Genomic DNA, 18947 nt, shown 5'->3' on the forward strand with positions numbered 1-18947 from the left:
TTAAAGATAAATCTCTTTACAAAATAGTCACAACGACTAATTCTGAACTGTATTGATTCCAGGACAACACTAATGGCACCCAAATCTTTCTTCAACGATGTGTCATAAAGTATTTGCTACAACTGTGTCTCTCTCTCTCTCTCTCTTTTTTTTTTTTTTTAATCTGCAAAAATAAATGGTCCTCTATTCTTTCCGGTGTAGAAATAAATCTGTCTCTGCACTGCCCTCTTGGTCCCTTCCAGCCCTTTAGCAGGAACGATCTTTCAGAGCCACTAACCCAGTTTTAAGGCCTGGAAATGGAACATGCACAAGGTAATGCTGACTCTGTCATTAGCTACACTAGTTTGCCATGTAGTTTTGGAAGAAGACAGTGTAGCACACAACAGCCAGTTCCTTTCTGACTTTGGACCTTGCAGAGTACCTGCAGAGTCAGGGACAGTATTGTTGCAGAATTTGCAATCTTTCTGTTTCTCTCTCTCTCTCTCTCCCCCCACAGCCCACTCACAAAAGCAGAGGAGATCATGGGACTCAGTAGTCTGTGGTACTTAACAGGTAACACTGGCTTATTTGAAAGATATAAAAAACAATGAAAGGACTCTGAAAGGCAGTACCTGAAATTTTGGGGAAAAATCCCTTTCATCACACTGTCTCTTGTGGCCTATAAACATTTTAATTTATAGATTTACATTTGGCCTAAGCAGTTAAAATTAGGCAAATTGGTGTTGGTAATGAATATACAACTTATTTAAGGATGTTTTGTTAAACATTTTGTTTAAGTGCTCCTATGAGGAAAGCACAGGAAATAGCTGTCCTTTCTTCGAACTGGATGAAATCAATGTTAATTTTCCAACTATTGATATTCCCCATATCTTGTGTTCGAACATTGATAGCTTTTGCCTCATTGTCAATATCATACTTATAAAATGGAAGTTCTGAGTTCATTGTGTTGTATAAAAGCAAATGGAAATGAGAATACAGATCAAGAATTTCCCCGTTTAAGTGATCTGGGTCTTGCTTCATTTAAGTCTTGGACCAAGACCCTTCAAGTCAGCAGTAATATTTTGATCAGTCACTTTTGAAAGGTTCAATATCTTGGCCAATGAAGCTAAGTAAAGAAAATAATAGATTTAAAAGAGTGGAATATTTTCTTCAATTATCTTTTTCTAAGTCTTATGTTTTCTCCAGTATACGTAATTGGACTTCTTAAAAAACCATAACACAACAACTACCACCACCCACAATAAAATAATAACACAACTTAATGGAAATTTTTTGACCAGCCCTGTTTATCATTGCACAATATCTGTAGAGCTTGGGTAGAGAGTAGTGAGTTCATTCTTAAACCTTTAGGTTATGGAAGTATTCAGCACCCATTATTTTTAATGAACAAAAGGGAAAATTATAATTTGTATTGCCTTAATTTATGTACCTTCAACATTTGTTCGTGAAAAACTGTATCTGTAACATGTAGCTACTGGTTTTAGACTCACTATCAACCATGAAAATCAGCAAAATTCTAATAAGGGGTCAGGAGAAATGGGCTCAGGTAAACAGGATGAAGTTTAACAAAGACAAATGCAAAGTGCTCCACTTAGGAAGGAAAAATCAGTTTCACACATACAGAATGGGAAGAGACTGTCTAGGAAGGAATACGGCAGAAAGGGATCTAGGGGTTATAGTGGACCACAAGCTAAATATGAGTCAACAGTGTGATGCTGTTGCAAAAAAAGCAAACATGATTCTGGGATGTATTAACAGGTGTGTTGTGAGCAAGACACGAGAAGTCATTCTTCCGCTCTACTCTGCTCTGGTTAGGCCTCAGCTGGAGTATTGTGTCCAGTTCTGGGCACCGCATTTTAAAAAAGATGTGGAGAAATTGGAAAGGGTCCAGAGAAGAGCAACAAGAATGATTAAAGGTCTTGAGAACGTGACCTATGAAGGAAGGCTGAAAGAATTGGGTTTGTTTAGTTTGGAAAAGAGAAGACTGAGAGGGGACATGATAGCAGTTTTCAGGTATTTAAAAGGGTGTCATGAGGAGGAGGGAGAAAACTTGTTCACCTTAGTCTCTAAAGATAGAACAAGAAGCAAGGGAGGTTTAGGTTGGACATTAGGAAAAAGTTCCTAACTGTCAGGGTGGTTAAACACTGGAATAAATTGCCTAGGGAGGTTGTGGAATCTCCATCTCTGGAGATATTTAAGAGTAGGTTAGATAAATGTCTATCAGGGATGGTCTAGATGGTATTTGGTCCTGCCATGCGGGCAGGGGACTGGACTCGATGACCTCTCGAGGTCCCTTCCAGTCCTAGAATCTATGAATCTAGGACTCAAGTATTTTTCTGTTTTTTTCTCTCCAGAGGGACCATTTCTGCAAAGGGAGACTTTCTCTTCATTTGTTTCTCTGCATCATTCCATATCTATGTTTTTACCAAATGAACTAGTAGAAAGCCCCTTTGTACCTCTGGATCAGAGGGGTATGCATAAATGTAAATGATTGTCTCTCATTCTAGAAATGGAAATAGGCCTGTTATAGTTTATTTAAACTCAGACATATAGTTCAGCTTCATGCGAGATAGGAAAGTAACATATCTGAATGTTTAGAAAAGGTGTCAGTGGGAAAGAGAGGCAGAATTTGAAGGTGAACAGGAATTCAGTGAGTCTAGTCATAAATTAGCAGCTTTAAACAATGATTAATATTGAAAATATTAATTTTGAAGTGTATTGAAATACTTTAATACCTTTTCAGTGAAAAGCAGGAGAAAAATTGCATTAGCCCATTTCCGTAAGTATCAGGAGAGTTTTAATTACTGTAAGCAATGTGTCGGTGTGTTTCCTGCAGCATGATGGGTCCAATGAAATCTAAGAATACACCCTTTGAATTAATAACTGTGACTTGCATGAATACATGTTATGTTCTGCATTCTATCAAATGTCTAAAAATGAATATGCTTTCTTAAAGGCATAATTAATAGGTGTAAGATTTTTCCATTTTAACTGTTTGATGTTGGTACTCCAATATGAATCTTACTTCAAGTGTTTTTACAGGTACAAAGCTTGTATATGGTTGGAAAAAGCTTTAAAAGGCTTGATTATTTTTGAAAAGAAAAGCTCAGTTTGTAAAGCATAAGTATTAGATGTTTCTTCAGTAGGTAAAAAAAATCTGAATTTAAATGATACATATAAAAATAAAGTAAGTGAGATTTTCACAACAAAGCTAAGAATATTTTTTTTTTGGTAGCAGTATCATACATACAGCTGATGTGCCATTTTCATTTGCTAAAGAAGAAAATACCTTTAATAAAATGGAAGTGAGAGTGGTTGGTAGTTTTTTCAGATCTTGTAAATTACGTAAATACTAGAATACCAAAATGCTGTATTTTCTAGAGAGACCTGTTGTAAAATATTGTACCAAATGCCTTCTATACATTATCCTGTTTTCAGTGTGATTTTTTAAATAAGAATATTTTGAATATTTATTTGCTTCTGAAACAAATGGAAATGTTAGAAATGGAAATATAAGAAAATATTGTGAAATTATACATACTATTGTACAGTTTTTTTCATAATTTAGAGTTGTAGATATATATTCAGACAGTAACATTTTCAAAAACATTGAAGTCTCATTCTCAAAGTGATGAGGGCACTTTAGAGCTTTGTAAGTCCCATTGAAAGTCATTTTTTAAGTCAACCACTTCTGAAAATGAGAATTAAACTCCAAAGTCAGTTATGCACTTCTGAAAATTTTACTCAGTATTCGTGATCAGTTTGTAGTAGTGAAGCACTACTTTTCTCACTTACGTTATAATTAGGGTTACCATACGTCCGGATTTTCCCGGACATGTCCGGCTTTTGGGGGCTCAAATCCCCATCCGGGGGGAAATCCCCAAAAGCCGGGCATGTCCGGGAAAATCGGGAGGGCTGGGTGGTGCTCGGCCGGGGCCGGCGGTGCGGGGCCGGTGCGGGGCCGGGGGCATGGTGCCGGGCCGGGAACTTGGGGCGCAGTGCCGGGCGCGGGGCCGGACGGGGAGCCGGGGGCGCGGTGCCGGGCCGGGGTCCGGGCTGGGAGCCGGTCAGCCGGGCCGGCGGGGAGCAGGTCAGCCGGGCCCGCGGGGAGCCGGGCCCGCGGGGAGCCCGGGGGTGCGCCGGGCCGCCGGGGGCCGGCAGTGCTGGGCGGGCTGGGGGTGGTCGGCCGGGGCCGGCACCCCAGGGCCCGAGCCGACCCAGGCTGGAGCCGCCGGGGGGCCAGCCTGGGCCGCGCCTCCTCCCCCCACACCCCCCTTACCTGCTTCAGGCTTCCCGCGAATCAAATGTTCGCGGGAAGCAGGGGAGGGGGCGGAGACTTTTGGGAGGGGGCGGGGTTGGGGCGGGGGTATGGGCGGGGCTGGGGCGGGGCCGGGGGCCGTGGAGTGTCCTCCATTTGGAGGCACAGAATATGGTAACCCTAGTTATAATATATATGGTCCGATAATCTTTAAGCTATTACTAATGACTCTTTCCCATACACATTCCTCTTGTACATTTGTCGTCTTTTTAAAAATAAATACTATTTCACAACCAAACTTAAGAAGTAAACAATAAGAGCCGACGTAACAATATGCACATTCAAAATACTCATGACAATGGGGTGTCAATATAGTTATTTAAACCTTTTTAAAAGTAGGCAAGCTTGTTAGTACTTCAGACTACACACTTACCTGACCTTTAATTCTGCTCTGCTCTGCATATTAGAGCTATTGGCGATGACTATATGTATGTAGCAAAGGGTTTCCTGGCAGTGTGAAATAAATTCGTTCTACTTTGTGTCCTGTGCATGATTCTGTCAGGTTGCCCTTTGCGTTGCTGATGCAATATATCAATTCTCAGTTGGTGGTGACAAGTCTTTCCAGTGACTCAAGGTGATCCTTTTAGTTGCTTGGATATACTACTGTTTTTCACAATGCAGCTAAATAGGAGTGGGCCTTTGTTTGTGGATATGTGTGGTGGTGATTTAAGCAGTGTGTGTGTCAGGAATTGGGAAGTCTTGATTTGAATCCTTGACTCTGAAACTGATTTGGGGTCTAAGCCAAGACCTTTAACCATCTACCTCAGTTTCTCCATCTTAAACAGGGAATGATATTTGCATCATGGGGCTATTGTCAGGGCCTTGTTTATTTTGCACTTCTGCCACCACGGAATCCATCATTTACAGTATAACTTCGCTACAGAATTTAAGATTTCATTTAAAATAAATAGGTATTTTAGTCCTTGTGGTTGTGAATATCCGCATAAAAATATGAATGAATGAGCTATAACTAGATTATCCTCCTGAGTCTGTAGAAAGCATGAAAGTGTAGCTCTGCCCATTTGTCTCAGTGGAACATTAATTCTGAAACAAACCATCTTATTGGCTGAGCATTTTAGCTGAAACATCCACCTGCTGTGTTTATCTCTGATTTCAAACTGACTTCCATGCCAAACATCCCATTTCCTACTCAGCAGCTAAAATCCTTTATCATTTATATGATGCAGCTATGCATTTAGACCAAAAATATGCAGCATATTGAAAACTGAGTTCAGGGGACAGTGTAAAATTGAATTTAATGTCAAAATGAATGAGGGCTACTGTAATGATTGTATTTTTGTTCAATTCATTTAAAAATCTCAAATTTTAATTTAAGTGACGCTACCGTAGGAATTCTAGTTTGCCATGTCAGATGCCATGAAAGGAACGATCTTGCAGCAGTTTAGGTCTGGCTTGCCTTAAGGCATGTGGGTTCCTAGCTAATGGCTGCAAAATGTTCTGAACATGGAAAAGCTAAATGCTGTGTAAATGCTAAAAATCATCATGCTATTTAAAAAAAAAAAAAAACAACATCTTTTGTAAAAGTATTGTTTGTAACCAACTCTCTTCTGTCCCACCTTTCATGTAATAGCTATTTTTCTTGTGATATAACCTTGTTGTTTAATTCTTTGTTTATGTCCTTCTAGGAAAAGGGGCTGATTTGAGCAAGCCGCCCTGTCGAAAAGCTAAGGACATTCGGAAGGAAAGAAAATTGCACAAGCTTCTTCAGAACCAGACACACTCACTTGAAGGCTCTCCAAGTCAAGTGGAGCCTCAGGTTTTACTCTCTCAAAACTCTAAATCTAAAGCAAACCAACCTAAGTCCATTGAAGACTTCATTTTTGTCTCCTTACCTGATGATGCCACACATCAGTTAGAGGTATTGCCAATTACATTGTTACTGATTTATTTTTATGCACATACATAAGATAAATAATTTCTACCATTAGAAGCAGCTTTCAAAGAAAAGACTTGTGAAAACATTTGAAGTGGAAAAGGCTCACTTTTTAAAATAAAAGCATTGGAGCAATGATAAATACTATTTACATTTCCAGCACTTAATTTGTCAGCTTTTGAAAATATATTTTGCTACAAAATATATATTATCAGGGAGATTTTCAAAAGTACCTAAGTTATTTAGAACCATGTGCTCATAAATTGCCTAGCCATTTTTAAAAAATTTCCACTTGAAATCTTATGACTGAGAAAACAAAGGTAGAGCCTTGCTGGGCCTCTAGAGGGCACGCTGGCTCTTACAGTCAGGGACTCTTATTAGCTGAGAACCCTACATTTAGCAAAATACTTTGAATCATGGTGTATAAAATCAGTTTACAAATGAAAGACTTAGAATTAGCTAAAAAAACAACAAAGAGTCTGGTGGCACCTTAAAGACTAACAGATTTATTTGGGCATAAGCTTTCGTGAGTAAAAACCTCACTTCTTCGGATGCATAGAGAATTAGCTGAGTGTTATGAAGAGAAAAATGCAATGTAAATTTCTAAAGCATTTAAATATTTAACCGTCTATGATGATGAATCTAATAGGAAAATAATACCTGTTCTTACAACTGAATTGAAAAGGTGTAGTACAAAACTCTTTTCTGTAAACGCACGTCTGAAATGATTTATAGCTCTTCATCAAAATTTGCATCTATAATTTTTTTTCTTAATGACAGTCAATACTATCATCTATTAAATGAGTTACAAAAGAATTTGTAATATACTGGCTACCAGCTGGCAAGTCTGAGTTTTGAGAACTTTCAAAGTTTTTTGTTTGTTTTTAAATTGGACAAACATTGTTCCTGGAATATGAGACAGAGAATAGCATATAGAAGACTTTCTTGCCTCTTCTATAAACTAGCGCCTGGTTGTTATTGACCACTATGGGCAGTAGCATTCATAATATTGACTGAAGTTGAGAAATATAGTGCTTTGTGCTAATAGGTTGAAAAGATCACCAGTGGTGGAAAAATAATGGCTTGATTTGTACAGCCTAAATAAAGAAAAAAAAAATAAAGAAAAACCCCACAGGCCTGGCTTATTCTTCCAAGCTTTCTGATACAGTTAAGTTACAGGAGAGTAGGAGAGGACTTATGTGTTAAGAAGGAAGGAGGGATAGTTGACAGGAAGAAACTAGGCCTGTGGAAGGGGAGCCAAGAGTTTAGGAGGATTTGCAGGAGGGAGCCAGGACAACTGCCGAAGGGTGATTCCATGAGTTTTCATGGGTCATGGTGGATTTTATAGGCAACAACAGAATCTGCCCAGAACTGGAAATTATATTGTTTCCATGCTGTCCTTGAAATTGAACCCTTAAATATGCCTGAAGATACAGGATGAAGATGAGGTGGTCTATATATCACATCACTTTTTTTTTTAGTCTAGGAAGCAGCCATTTTCACTATAAACTAAAAATTTCAGTTACTTTTCGTTGGTCATGAGGATGCCTGCTGTTGTAACTCACTAGTAAATTCCGATTTCTGAAGCAACTAACAGGTAGGAAATGGGGACAGCAAATGAGAAATGATTGCCTAGTACTGGAGAAAAGTATCTGGGATTATAATGGGGACCACAAACTAAATATGAGTCAACAATGTAATACTGTTGCAAAAAAAGCAAATATCATTCGGGGATGTTTTTGCAAGTAAGATATGAGAAGTAATTCTTCCACTCAGCACTGATAAGGCCTCAGCTAGAGTACTGTGTCCAGTTTTGGGAAAAATGTGGACAAATTGGAGAAAGTCCAGAGGAGAGCAACAAAATGAGGACCGGACAGGACAAGAAGTAATGGGCTTAAATTGCAGCACGGGAGATTTAGGTTAGACATTAGGAAAACTTCTTAACTGTAAGGGTAGTTAAGCACAGGAACAAAGTACCTAGGGAGGCTGTGGAATTTCCATCATTGGAGGCTTTTAAGAAAAGGTTAGGCAAACAGTAATTGGGGTGGTCTAGATCAGCGGTTCTCAACCAGGGGTCCGTGGCCCCCTGGGGGGGCTGCGAACAGGTTTCAAGCAAGGCCAGTGTTAGACTTGCTGGGGCTCAGGGTGGAAAGCTGAAGCCCCACCCGGGGCTGAAGCCGAAGCCTGAGCAATTGCCCTGCTTGCTACCCCATAACATCAGCCCTGGCTTTTATATGCAGAAAAACAGTTGTGGCACAACTGGGCTGTGGAGTTTTATAGCATGTTGGGTTGGCCTCAGAAAGAAAAAGGTTGAGAACCCATGGTCTAGATAATACTTAGTCCTGCATTGGTGTAGAGGACTAGACTAGATGACCTGTCCAACATTTCTATGATTCCTGTGATTTTATGATTCCTCTCTCCTTTTCCTTTTAATTAGGAAAAGGTCTAACTGTTCTACTGTCATCACCACAAGGGAAGAGTGGCCTCCCTCCAGAAAGTATAGAGTTCAGACTTCCAAGGCTTAAGTGCACTTAGCATTTTTCAGCATGATGTGAGATTACAGTAAAAGCACATTTTTAAATTATGGAGATCAGTTAGTGTCTTGCATTTCACTTATTGGCCTATTAGTTTTTGAACAATATTTGTATATTTCTAATATTAGGGCTTAATTACCTTAAAATTAATACTTAGAAAAACTCAAGTTTCATGCACTAAGAATAAGAGAACCTTCTTCTTTTATCTGATACAGGGTAGAATTTTTTTAGCTAACACACACATGAAAAAAATGTGAAAGATTGAAGCCTGATTTATTAATTAGACTTTTAAGTTTGATGTTTTAACTGTGATCTGTTTTGCAGAAAGTCAGAATTTCTCTACTTGTGGTATCTTTCATCAGCTTTTATTTATGTATGTAATTATGTGATATTGCAATAATGAATCTATCTTTAACTTCTTCTGAAGGTGAGGGTAGTGAGATCATCTCCACCAAGTTGCCAGTTCAAAGCCACATTTCAGGAATCTTACCAGGTCTATAAACGTTACCAGATGGCTATTCACAAGGACCCACCTGATAAACCAACCATAAGTCAGGTCAGAAGGCCAAGTATAATTTTATGCAAAACCTCAACTTCCCCTCCATTTCATATGTCTTGGATGGATTCTGTGAGAAACAAATGTGGACTTTATATCCATTATATACCTGTAACTCTAATGGAAGCATGTAAAATCAAGAGACGGGTGAATTAAACCAAACCAACATCCTGGAAGTGCAAGCTGTTTTGGGTATCTTATTGTAGGTGCCACAAATATGTAAACTTTATTGCAGACAAAAAAATGAAGAAATCATGGGCATGGTTCAGAACATTTGGAAGAACTATACAGTAAAGCCATAGGGGAGCAGGAGAGGTGGACTGTGGGAGCACTCAGATACTAATATGAGGAGGACCATATACATATTCAGCATTCAGAGGGGTAAATCCTGAAGTAGAGTTTCATTGATTTAGATGTGAGTCCTTACATGAGGAAGGCAAGCATAATATGAACCAAAATGTGTGTGCAATAATTATCACATGCCAAAAATTTCCTGTTCAGGTTTTACTAGAGTTTGTATAAAGTTCTTTGCTACTTACAATTTAAACCAGTTTAAAAGAAAACAATACATTCCAGCTAAATTACATGTTGTCACTATTTCACACAATGAATGGACATCATGTAATAGTTAAACTTGCCAGGTATATTATTTCTCTGAAGCTAAACAGAAACTGGGCTGGAGGGCAACTTAGGTAGCAAGTATTGGGGATGTGCCTCTAAAAAGAAGACTTTCAACCACTCTCTGAACCGTGCAGTCAAAATAAAATGTCTGTTATTTTGTACTGTTTGTATTACCAAAGGATAAGAGGGCAGAATAAATTAGTTCCTGCAGTATGACAACATTATATAAATTCTAATTTAAAATATCTATAATAATTTAATATAACAATCCTTTAAGCTTATGGGGTATACTTGCCTTACCCCATTTAAGATATGATGCCAATGGCTGCGGCTTTGAAATTGCTATGAGGAGATCTTCCACTAGCCTTACCTTCAGGAGCATATAATCTGATTAGGTGCATTTAAATATTTTGCTTGTATTTTCCTTGCTCTGAAGGTGAGGTTAGTACCTGTCTCCTTTGAAGACCCACAGTTCAATTCATCCTTCAGCCAGTCAGCTACTTTATTTGCCAAGTATCAGATGGCTATACACAAGGATACACCTTCTGAATGTGGCGAGTATGAGGTACAGTTCACTGCATGCACCTTTACCGATATTTTTTGATAATGTTCAGATAAGTGGTAGCAAAGAGTATACCTTTGAACTAGTCTAAGCACTGAAAACTATACAGCTGTTACAATTTGGGAAGGAAAAATAAAACATTGTTGCATTCAGTATCTGTGCCAGGTTTTAGCTCACAGGAAAATTTCTCAGCAGGAGAGAGACTGGATGTGTTATTGCAATCATAAAATACAGACACCAGCAAGTAAATAGAGCAGTTGTACATGGTTTAATTAAGGAAATTTGAGACTGACATCTACAGTGAAAACAATGAATAGCAATGTGATGACTAATGACTAAAGATTCTTTACATGAGTTAGAAAATGTGTTCGATTCAGGATACTATTTGGTAGCTGTGACAACTTTACATTTCAGATGCCATTCTTCACTGTATTTTGATGTTGTGTTGCTTCTTTTTACAACTTCTTTTTTTTAACACCTCTGTTTGTTTTGTTTGCACTACATTGCTAATGACATCATGTATGGTCTGTTTTTTCCACTGCGAAAGCCAAATTAGCATTAAGAATATGCTAGGTGGTTGCACACTCAACAAGAATACAAAGACTGTGAAGAAGCTTGCTTTTTAAACCCAAAAAAAGTGTTTATCAGATTTTAATCCTAGCTAACCAAATAGACATAGGTGATTTCCTGAGAGGTGACACAAACTTTAGCTAGCAAACTTTACAGAATTCGTGTCTTGTAATCTAGTTCTCTCTTTTCCACTGGGCACAAGTATCAAGTTAATATGTATCCCTTATCTAGTCAGAAACTTCTTCCAAGGTTATACTTAGCTAGAACATTTCATTCTTAGGAATAAGATTTGTACCAGCAGAGGTGGTATCAGATAACTCATGGTTGCTTTCCACTTAGAATAATAGATACAGTAATTTTCTCATTTGTTTTCAGTACAAAAGTTTCAAAAAAATTTAAGGAAGGTCTGAGGGGCGTTACTGAAGGATGTTTAAAGTACCAGACTGTAAAGCCATGAACTCTGATTTTTCACTTCATTTGCTAACGTAGTTTTGTTATAGTTCCTAACTTAGTGAAATCTGAATAATATTTAGTCATTCCTTTCACTGGCATTAACCGTAGGTTATTACAAAGCAAACCATGGAAAGCAATACTGGGGAGATGGAATAGTTTGGACTCTTAGTAATATTCATGATGGTTAGATCATGAAATTGCTCTTGCTTGGGGTATAATGACTATTTCCAACTTTAATGTCTTGAGTTTGTCTGACACAACATCCCCTATCTTTTTTGCTCCAAAGATCTTGCTGACACAAAGAGGAGGAGATGAGGACTTGCTACTTTTAATTTCTCCTTGTTTTTTAATTAAAAAATAAATGAGCAAGTCTTCATATCATAAAGGACAAAATCAAAATAGCTATTTGATTTGCAGTTCATCTTTGAACTAGGGATCAGGAATTAGAGGTGATATGAGACTTGGCAGCTCTTTGGACCAATGCGAGAGGTCTAGTATAGGGTTTGATGGCTGTGGGCCCTGTTGATTTATTTTAAGAGGGGGAAAAAAACGACTTGTAAGGATGGCTTGGTCGGAATCCTAATTTTCCCTGTCTCAAGGTATCAAGAGTGCCATGAGGCATTTATCTGAATTTCAGAGTGGAAGGAAGGTAGATTTCCAATAACTTCTTAGCGCGTCTTCATCCTCATCCTTGTGTAGAAATGCAGTGTAACATGCTCCACTTGAATGATTTTACTATTCTTTTTCTTGACACCTTGAGTATCAAGGCTAAGTGTAGTTCCCTGTTTGGGAAGAAAGACCTAGTGCCAAAGCTCATTGAAGTGAGTGGAAATACTTCTACTGACTCTAATGTAGTGTTTCTGAAATGCATCCACCAGGTGCTTTTCTTGTGGCCACAGCCTCCTAAGTGGTGATATGGCAAAGCAGCCGCCCCTCCCCAGGGCCACCAGCAGGGGCTGGACCTTGCCCTCTTCTGGAACCATAAACACAGTAGGAGTAGGCAACCAGTGTGAGTTCCCCACCATTCTGGGGGCGGTGGGGTTCAGGCTTCGGCCCTGGGGTGGTGGGTGGCAGGCTCCGGCCATGTGGTGGTGGACTCCATCCCCCAGCCGCAGGACTTCAGGCTCCAACCCTTCCCATCATCCCTGGCCTTGCCCGCCTCCCTTCCCACCTCCCCATCTAGGGCTTAATTTGTCCCTCAGCTTGCCGGGGCTGAGTAAGTCTGCTGTGAAAAGTGATATTAACAAATACACAAATATCACTTTTCACCGTAGCAGATTTACTAGCTAGCACGTCTTTAAAAAAAAAAATCAACCAAAAAAGGCAAAACATGCAAAGCACCTTATTTGTGTTTCTATTCTGTTTAGGTCCAGTAAAGAATAGAGGCAATTGTACATAACTTTTGTTATTGAGTTTGCAAAAAAAAAAAACAAACCCTACATAAATAAATTTCAATGATTTGGACATGTATATGTGCATATTTATTTATTAATTTTTCCTAAAATTAAGTATTTTAGGAAAAAGTGTCAGTGCGGCCACCAGCAAGAGTTGGTGGCTGCACTCTGAGGTCACCAAAATTTTTTCTGTTAGAACTCCTGCTCTAATGGCCTTGGATCAGGCCCTTTGAAAGCATTAATAAGTCTCCTTTGATAGAAGTCGTTTGAAGAAGAAGTTGTTTACCCTTAGGATTTCTTGATTGACTATTAACATGCAATGAGGCAGACAGGGTGACCAATGAAATAGCTACGGGAAATGCAAGATGTTGTGTGACCACAACCAGTTGCTTCTCATGTCTGCCCTGACTTGGTCATTGTACGGTAGGAACCAACAAATATGACAGGAACCAGTGCTCAGACATTGGGCAGAGAGGGTTTTGTTTTGGTTCGTGAAGGAAATAGTCCACAGAGTGGATTCTGCATGCATCCTGTTTGATATATATTAGAAGCCCCTAATTTTTCAGACTATGTGGGATAAGGAAGGTGTCCTCAAGTCCTTGATCTGAGTCACTTGTAGGAGAAGATGGAAATTACTTCTTAAAACACTCTTTTCTCTCCTCTTTAATCTATTTATTTAATAAATTATTCAGACATTAAAAAATTCCACTTTCTGGAGCCAAGCATTTCCTTCAGTGAACGTAGAATAAATTCTCTCTCCCCTGCGCAAGGCCTCTTATCAGGGTAACCGCAAGAGTGGATTGAGTTTAAACTGATAAAAGCTAGTTAATGCAGAATAAAGACCCCTACTTCAAACAGTTAGGTCTTGTCTAGATATTGTAGCACATATGAGTGTAGTGGAAAATCTTTCTGCTCAGAAAGAGAGTACCACAATTCACATATTTGGAGTGTGGCTGGGTGCCAGTTCAAAAACCTTCCTAAGTTTTAAATTCAGAAATCAACCTCCTGAAAATATTATGAGACATATTTCGCATGCTCTTTTGGGAAGATGATCCTGAAATTTTGGCATAGGTATACTCAATGTACTCACATTGTTTCTTGGTAGCTCAACTATTTCTCATTGCAGCAGATGGCAGTTTTAGGAATAAAATAATTTTCTGACTGACAGAAAAAACTAAAGATGAAAGTTGTAAAGTAGTTAATAAAACTTTTAATCTTTGAAACTGAGTATTGCTAATATAACGTGAAAGAACATTCACTTCCATGCAGGTTTAAGATGAGAACATGTACCTTTACATCTGGATGTCAAGTGAGGGCTTGTCTATACTTACCGCGTTGGTTCGGCGGCAGGCAATCGAACTTCTGGGTTCGATTTATCGCGTCTAGTCTGGACGCGATAAATCGAACTCAGAAGTGCTCCCCGTCGACTCCGGTAATCCTGCTCGCCGCGAGGAGTACGCGGAGTCGACGGGGGAGCCTGCCTGCCGCGTCTGGACGGCGGTAAGTTCGAACTAAGGTATGTCGACTTCAGCTACGTTATTCACGTAGCTGAAGTTGCGTACCTTAGTTCGATTTGGGGGTTTAGTGTAGACCAAGCCTGAGAAGGGGGATAACGAGCCTTCTCTAAGAATATCATATTGACTGGATTTCCTGTCGCATGGCACAAGCTGCAACTGTCCTAGCTCTCAAAGACTTTTTGAAGCATTGACTGTTTAGTCCCATTCTGAGGCCAATGCTCAGTGCCCTCTAGAATATTCAGTTTAATTTCCTTTCTGACCATGGTTAGCTAAAAATACTAGAATAGTGCCTTTCATTCATACCTCTCAAACTGCTTTACAAAGAAAGGGAAATATAATTACAGTAACTCCTCGCTTAATGTAGTTATGTTCCTGAAAAATGCGACTTTAAGTGAAACGAAGTTAAGCAAATCCAATTTCCCCCATAAGAATTAATGTAAATGGGGGGGGTTAGGTTCCAGGGAATTTTTTTCACCAGACAAAAGACTAATAAATATACACACGCACACAGTATAAGTTTTAAACAATTTAATACTGCTATACCACGATGATGATTGTGAAGCTTGGTTGAGGTGGTGAAGTCAGAGGGTAGGATATTTCCCAGGGAATGCCTTACTGCTAAATGATGAACTAGCAATCAGCTGAGCCCTCAAGGGTTAACCCATTCTTGTTAATTTAGCCTCACACTCTACCAGGCAGCATGAATGGAGGGAGGGGAGACAGCATGGTAGACAGAGAGACACTGTGAGACAGAGAGAGACGCGCATTGCCCCTTTAAGTATGCTGACCCCACTCGAAGTATACTGCCTTTTAAAATAGATCAGCAAGTTGAGACAGCAGCTCCTGCCAGAAAGCTCCCTCTGTCCTGAGCCCTGTTGTGTCCCCGCCCTGCTCTATGGAAATGGGGTAAGTGGGGTGCAGGAACAGGAGGGAGGGGGACACCCTGACATTAGGCTCCCTCTCGTGCCCCCCCCCCCCCGTGCACAGCAAGCAGGAGGCTCCAGAGAGTAGCTCCAAGGTAGAGGGCAGGAGCAGCACATGGCAGTGAGGGGAGGGACAGCTGAACTGCCGGCAATTGATAGTTTGCTGGGCGGCTGCCACACAGGGAACTTAAGGGAGCGGGGAGCTGATAGGGCTGCCAGTCCCACCTGGTTCCAAGCCCCCACCAGGTAGCTGCAACTGGCTGCTCTTCCTGCCAGCAGTGGACAAAGCAGGTGGCTGCCAAATGATGTTATAAGGGAGAATTGTGGAACTTTAAATGAGCATGTTCTCTAATTAATCAGCAACGTAACAACGTTAACCGGAATGACTTTAAGTGAGGAGTTACTGTATTCAGTTTAAGTTGGAGAAACTGAGATACTGAGAGGTTGTTGGTGGAAGTGATTTGCTGCATTGCTGTCAGAACGGGCTTTCTTTTTTGGTATGTTCCTTGCTCCTAGGCTAGTATGTCTAACCACTGCAGTGATGGAACTGAATATCCTTCTCAGCTGCAGCTGAAGGAATTGTTTGCAGAGATTGTAAAACTTTCTGTGGGTTGGTCCTCATTTGTTTATTTTATGAGTAATATGCTCATTCTGGAGCATGTCCTTAGGGTTCCTTTTTAGCATGGATCACAAGGATTTGGAGAATCAGAATCTCAGTTTTCAACAATGGGCTTTAAAAGGAAAAATTCACTGGTGCTGGAAGAAAGACTGGAGGTGCTCTTTGAGTATATGGTCAATAGTGAGACTTATTCACTGAGGTATTATTACAGATGGAATCTGACTGATATTGACCACACCTGCTGAAGAGTTTTTCTGGATACCTGGGAAAATTATCTCTAGGACATCCCCTGTGGGCACTTATCCCTGAAGTTTCATTTGTTGAACTGGAATGAAATTGACCTGTAAACTTTGGATGATTTTGTAGAGTCTAATAAGCTGACCCTTTGCCTTTGGCTTTTATGATGTCCGATATAGGCTATATGTACACTAGAGAGCTTATAGCAGCACAGCTGTACCAATACAGCTGTGCTGCTGTACGATCTCTTGTGTAGCTGCTCTATGCCAATGGGAGAGAGCTCTCCTGTCAACATAATTAAATCACCCCTAACAAGGGGCAATAGCTATGTTAGCAGGAGAAGCTCTCCCACTGACATACCACTGTGCACACTATTACTTATGCTGGTGAAACTCATGTCGCTTAGAGGGGGGGTGGTTTTTTCACAATCCTGAGCAAAAAAATTTTTGCTGACATAAGTACTAGTGTAGACATGGCCTTAGTCAACTCTTCTGGACGACTTCTAGTGTCTGGTCCAGTATGTATCGTTGTACTAATTTGAAAGAATAAATCTTGTATCTGGCTCTGGTAAATAATGAGCATTTCATGCATGACTTGAGGGCAGTATGTGAGTGGAACTTGTGCTGTGGCCAATATCCTTTTGCACTTGCTTGCTAAGATTGCAAAAATGACAAAAGCCAGATATTAAAAATCTCTGATGCCATGAGTTCCTTTATTATGATATAAAAAGGATGCTTTTGAAGACCGTATTGCTAGATTTTTTTTTTTTTTTAAGCAGCTCTAACACTGAATAAAAAAAAGTGCCTCGGGAGCTTGTTGACATTGGGGTTTGTTTGTTTATTTATTTATTTAAAACCTTGATTTAATATGTGGTGTCTTTCCAAAACTACAGCTAATTGGTGTGATATTTTTGCTCTGTCGGTGTGCACAACTCTGCCTGAGCCATGTGCACAAGAGAGAATAATGACAGTATTCTGAACAGGAAGTTAGTGTGGTGTATTAACTCTTAAGTTTTATTCTCTAATAAATAAATATATTTCTCCTTTCTTTTAAATTTAAAAGACAAGCTTTGCCTTCCTAATAAACAATTTCTTTAGTGGCCCATAAACAGCCGCTCTACCTTCCTGCTCTGTGCAACGACAGTAGAACCACAAGACTAACACGGTTCGTTTAATAAGAATACCAGTTGGTTCAGTCAAGTTCAGTGACTAGTTACTAGTCAAAACTGACTGAAATAATTGAACAGAGAATAGCTGTGTGTTGCTGCTATCTGCTTCATCTGGCAGTCAAGTTTTTCTCTCTTAAAAATAAAAATTGTTTACATTCTACAAATGCAAGACTGTCTCTCTTTGGTTCCCAAATCTCAGGATTTGTGTAAATTCATAGCTAGGCTAGTTGCTAGACTGAGCTCTATTTGTAGCAAAATATGTCATAGGTTATATATTTTGCTAATTTCTTGTTCCAGTTAAGGTATTGTTAATTTTGGATATTAATCTCTAATAGGTTTGTCAAAGACCACAAAATGATGGTAGTATAGCTATATTAAATATAGTGCTGAAAGGAAAAGGAAGGGAGACAGTTCACTTTTTTAAAACATTCTGATGCTATGTCTCATAGCTTTGTCTTTTGCTCACCACCATTGCCAATCTGTTTCTACTGGACCATTGCCTGTATCAAAAATCTGTCTCTCCCTTTTTCTATAAAATACATATTCCTCACTTAACCATTTCTCAGTTGCCAACTACAGTATTTTGTTTCCATCCTCCCCTTATTCAGCAGTGTCCCGGAGACGGCAGTCTTCTCGCCCCTCGAGCAGCATTTCTCAGCATAGTCTCGGTGACAACTTTATTTCTAGTTTTCACCTCTGGGATTGCCATTCTCCTTGTAAGATTATAACACTTCTTTTGGACCAAAACTGAACAGAGAAATCTTCCCTGACTTACTTGCCAGTCCTGTTTTGAGCTCGCTCTGTCCTGCCCCTCCCAGCTATACATCTTGGCTACCAAATAACTTCTTGTACCTTGTGTTAACTTAAGCCCCAATCCTGCAAACCTTGACCCATGTGTTTAACTATACTACCTTAAGTAATCTCATTGAAATCAAAGCAACAACTCTCAGTAGTAGAGTTAAGCACACAAATAAGTGTTTGCAGGATCCGATTCTTAGAATTTAAACTCCTTGGACAGGGGCTCTCTTACTTTTTAAAGACTCTGTATTTATACAGTACCTAGCAGAGGAGAGCCAAACCATGGTCATAGCCTTTGGGTACTACCACAATACAAGTAATGATCCTGCAGGGCATTGAGCACATTCCAATTCCAACTTTCCCTCCACCCTCTCACTGTATCCTTCCATTCTTCCCCATGCAAAAATACCTGCTTCTTTGCTACTTTTGAATTTCAGTTTTCATTCACTTACTTAAATTCATGTTCAACTTCCTTCCTTCTTTCCTTCCTGAGTTTTAGTAGTAAACTAAATCTTGTCTTCTGTGCATTGAATACACTAAAATTTGTAATGTTTTTCTCTTCTGCCTCTTACTTATATATGCACCCAATAAAGTGCTCACTCGCTAAAAATGTTTTCACCTATATAGTTGAAATTTTGAAATAGTTAATGTACAGATATCAAAATAGCAATCATTTAAAAAAGGCAGTCATTTTAGTCCATTGTATTTCATAAGTATTTTGCTCAACATCCCTTTTATTTTCTTTTAAACAACACATATAATCACCTAGACAAGGCTTTAGTG

The 18947-nt window shown here is 39.5% G+C and overlaps 1 protein-coding gene across 6 annotated transcripts in view; it reads left to right on the top strand.

Annotated features, from left to right (window-relative positions):
• ATE1 (arginyltransferase 1) overlaps nt 1–18947 on the top strand; it is a 149554-nt gene that overhangs the window by 20374 nt on the left and 110233 nt on the right. For 4 of the 6 annotated variants that reach the window (XM_054034714.1, XM_054034718.1, XM_054034719.1 and 1 more), the window contains exons 6-7: nt 5965–6197; nt 10360–10488. In XM_054034714.1, the coding sequence (XP_053890689.1) occupies nt 5965–6197; nt 10360–10488 (362 nt within the window). Of the gene's footprint in view, nt 1–5964; nt 6198–9173; nt 9303–10359; nt 10489–18947 lie in introns of all 6 variants that reach the window. The other 2 variants (XM_054034715.1, XM_054034717.1) reach the window with 1 other exon arrangement.

Source organism: Malaclemys terrapin, chromosome 7 (genome assembly GCF_027887155.1).
Source record: "Malaclemys terrapin pileata isolate rMalTer1 chromosome 7, rMalTer1.hap1, whole genome shotgun sequence".
Lineage (NCBI taxonomy): Eukaryota > Metazoa > Chordata > Testudines > Emydidae > Malaclemys > Malaclemys terrapin.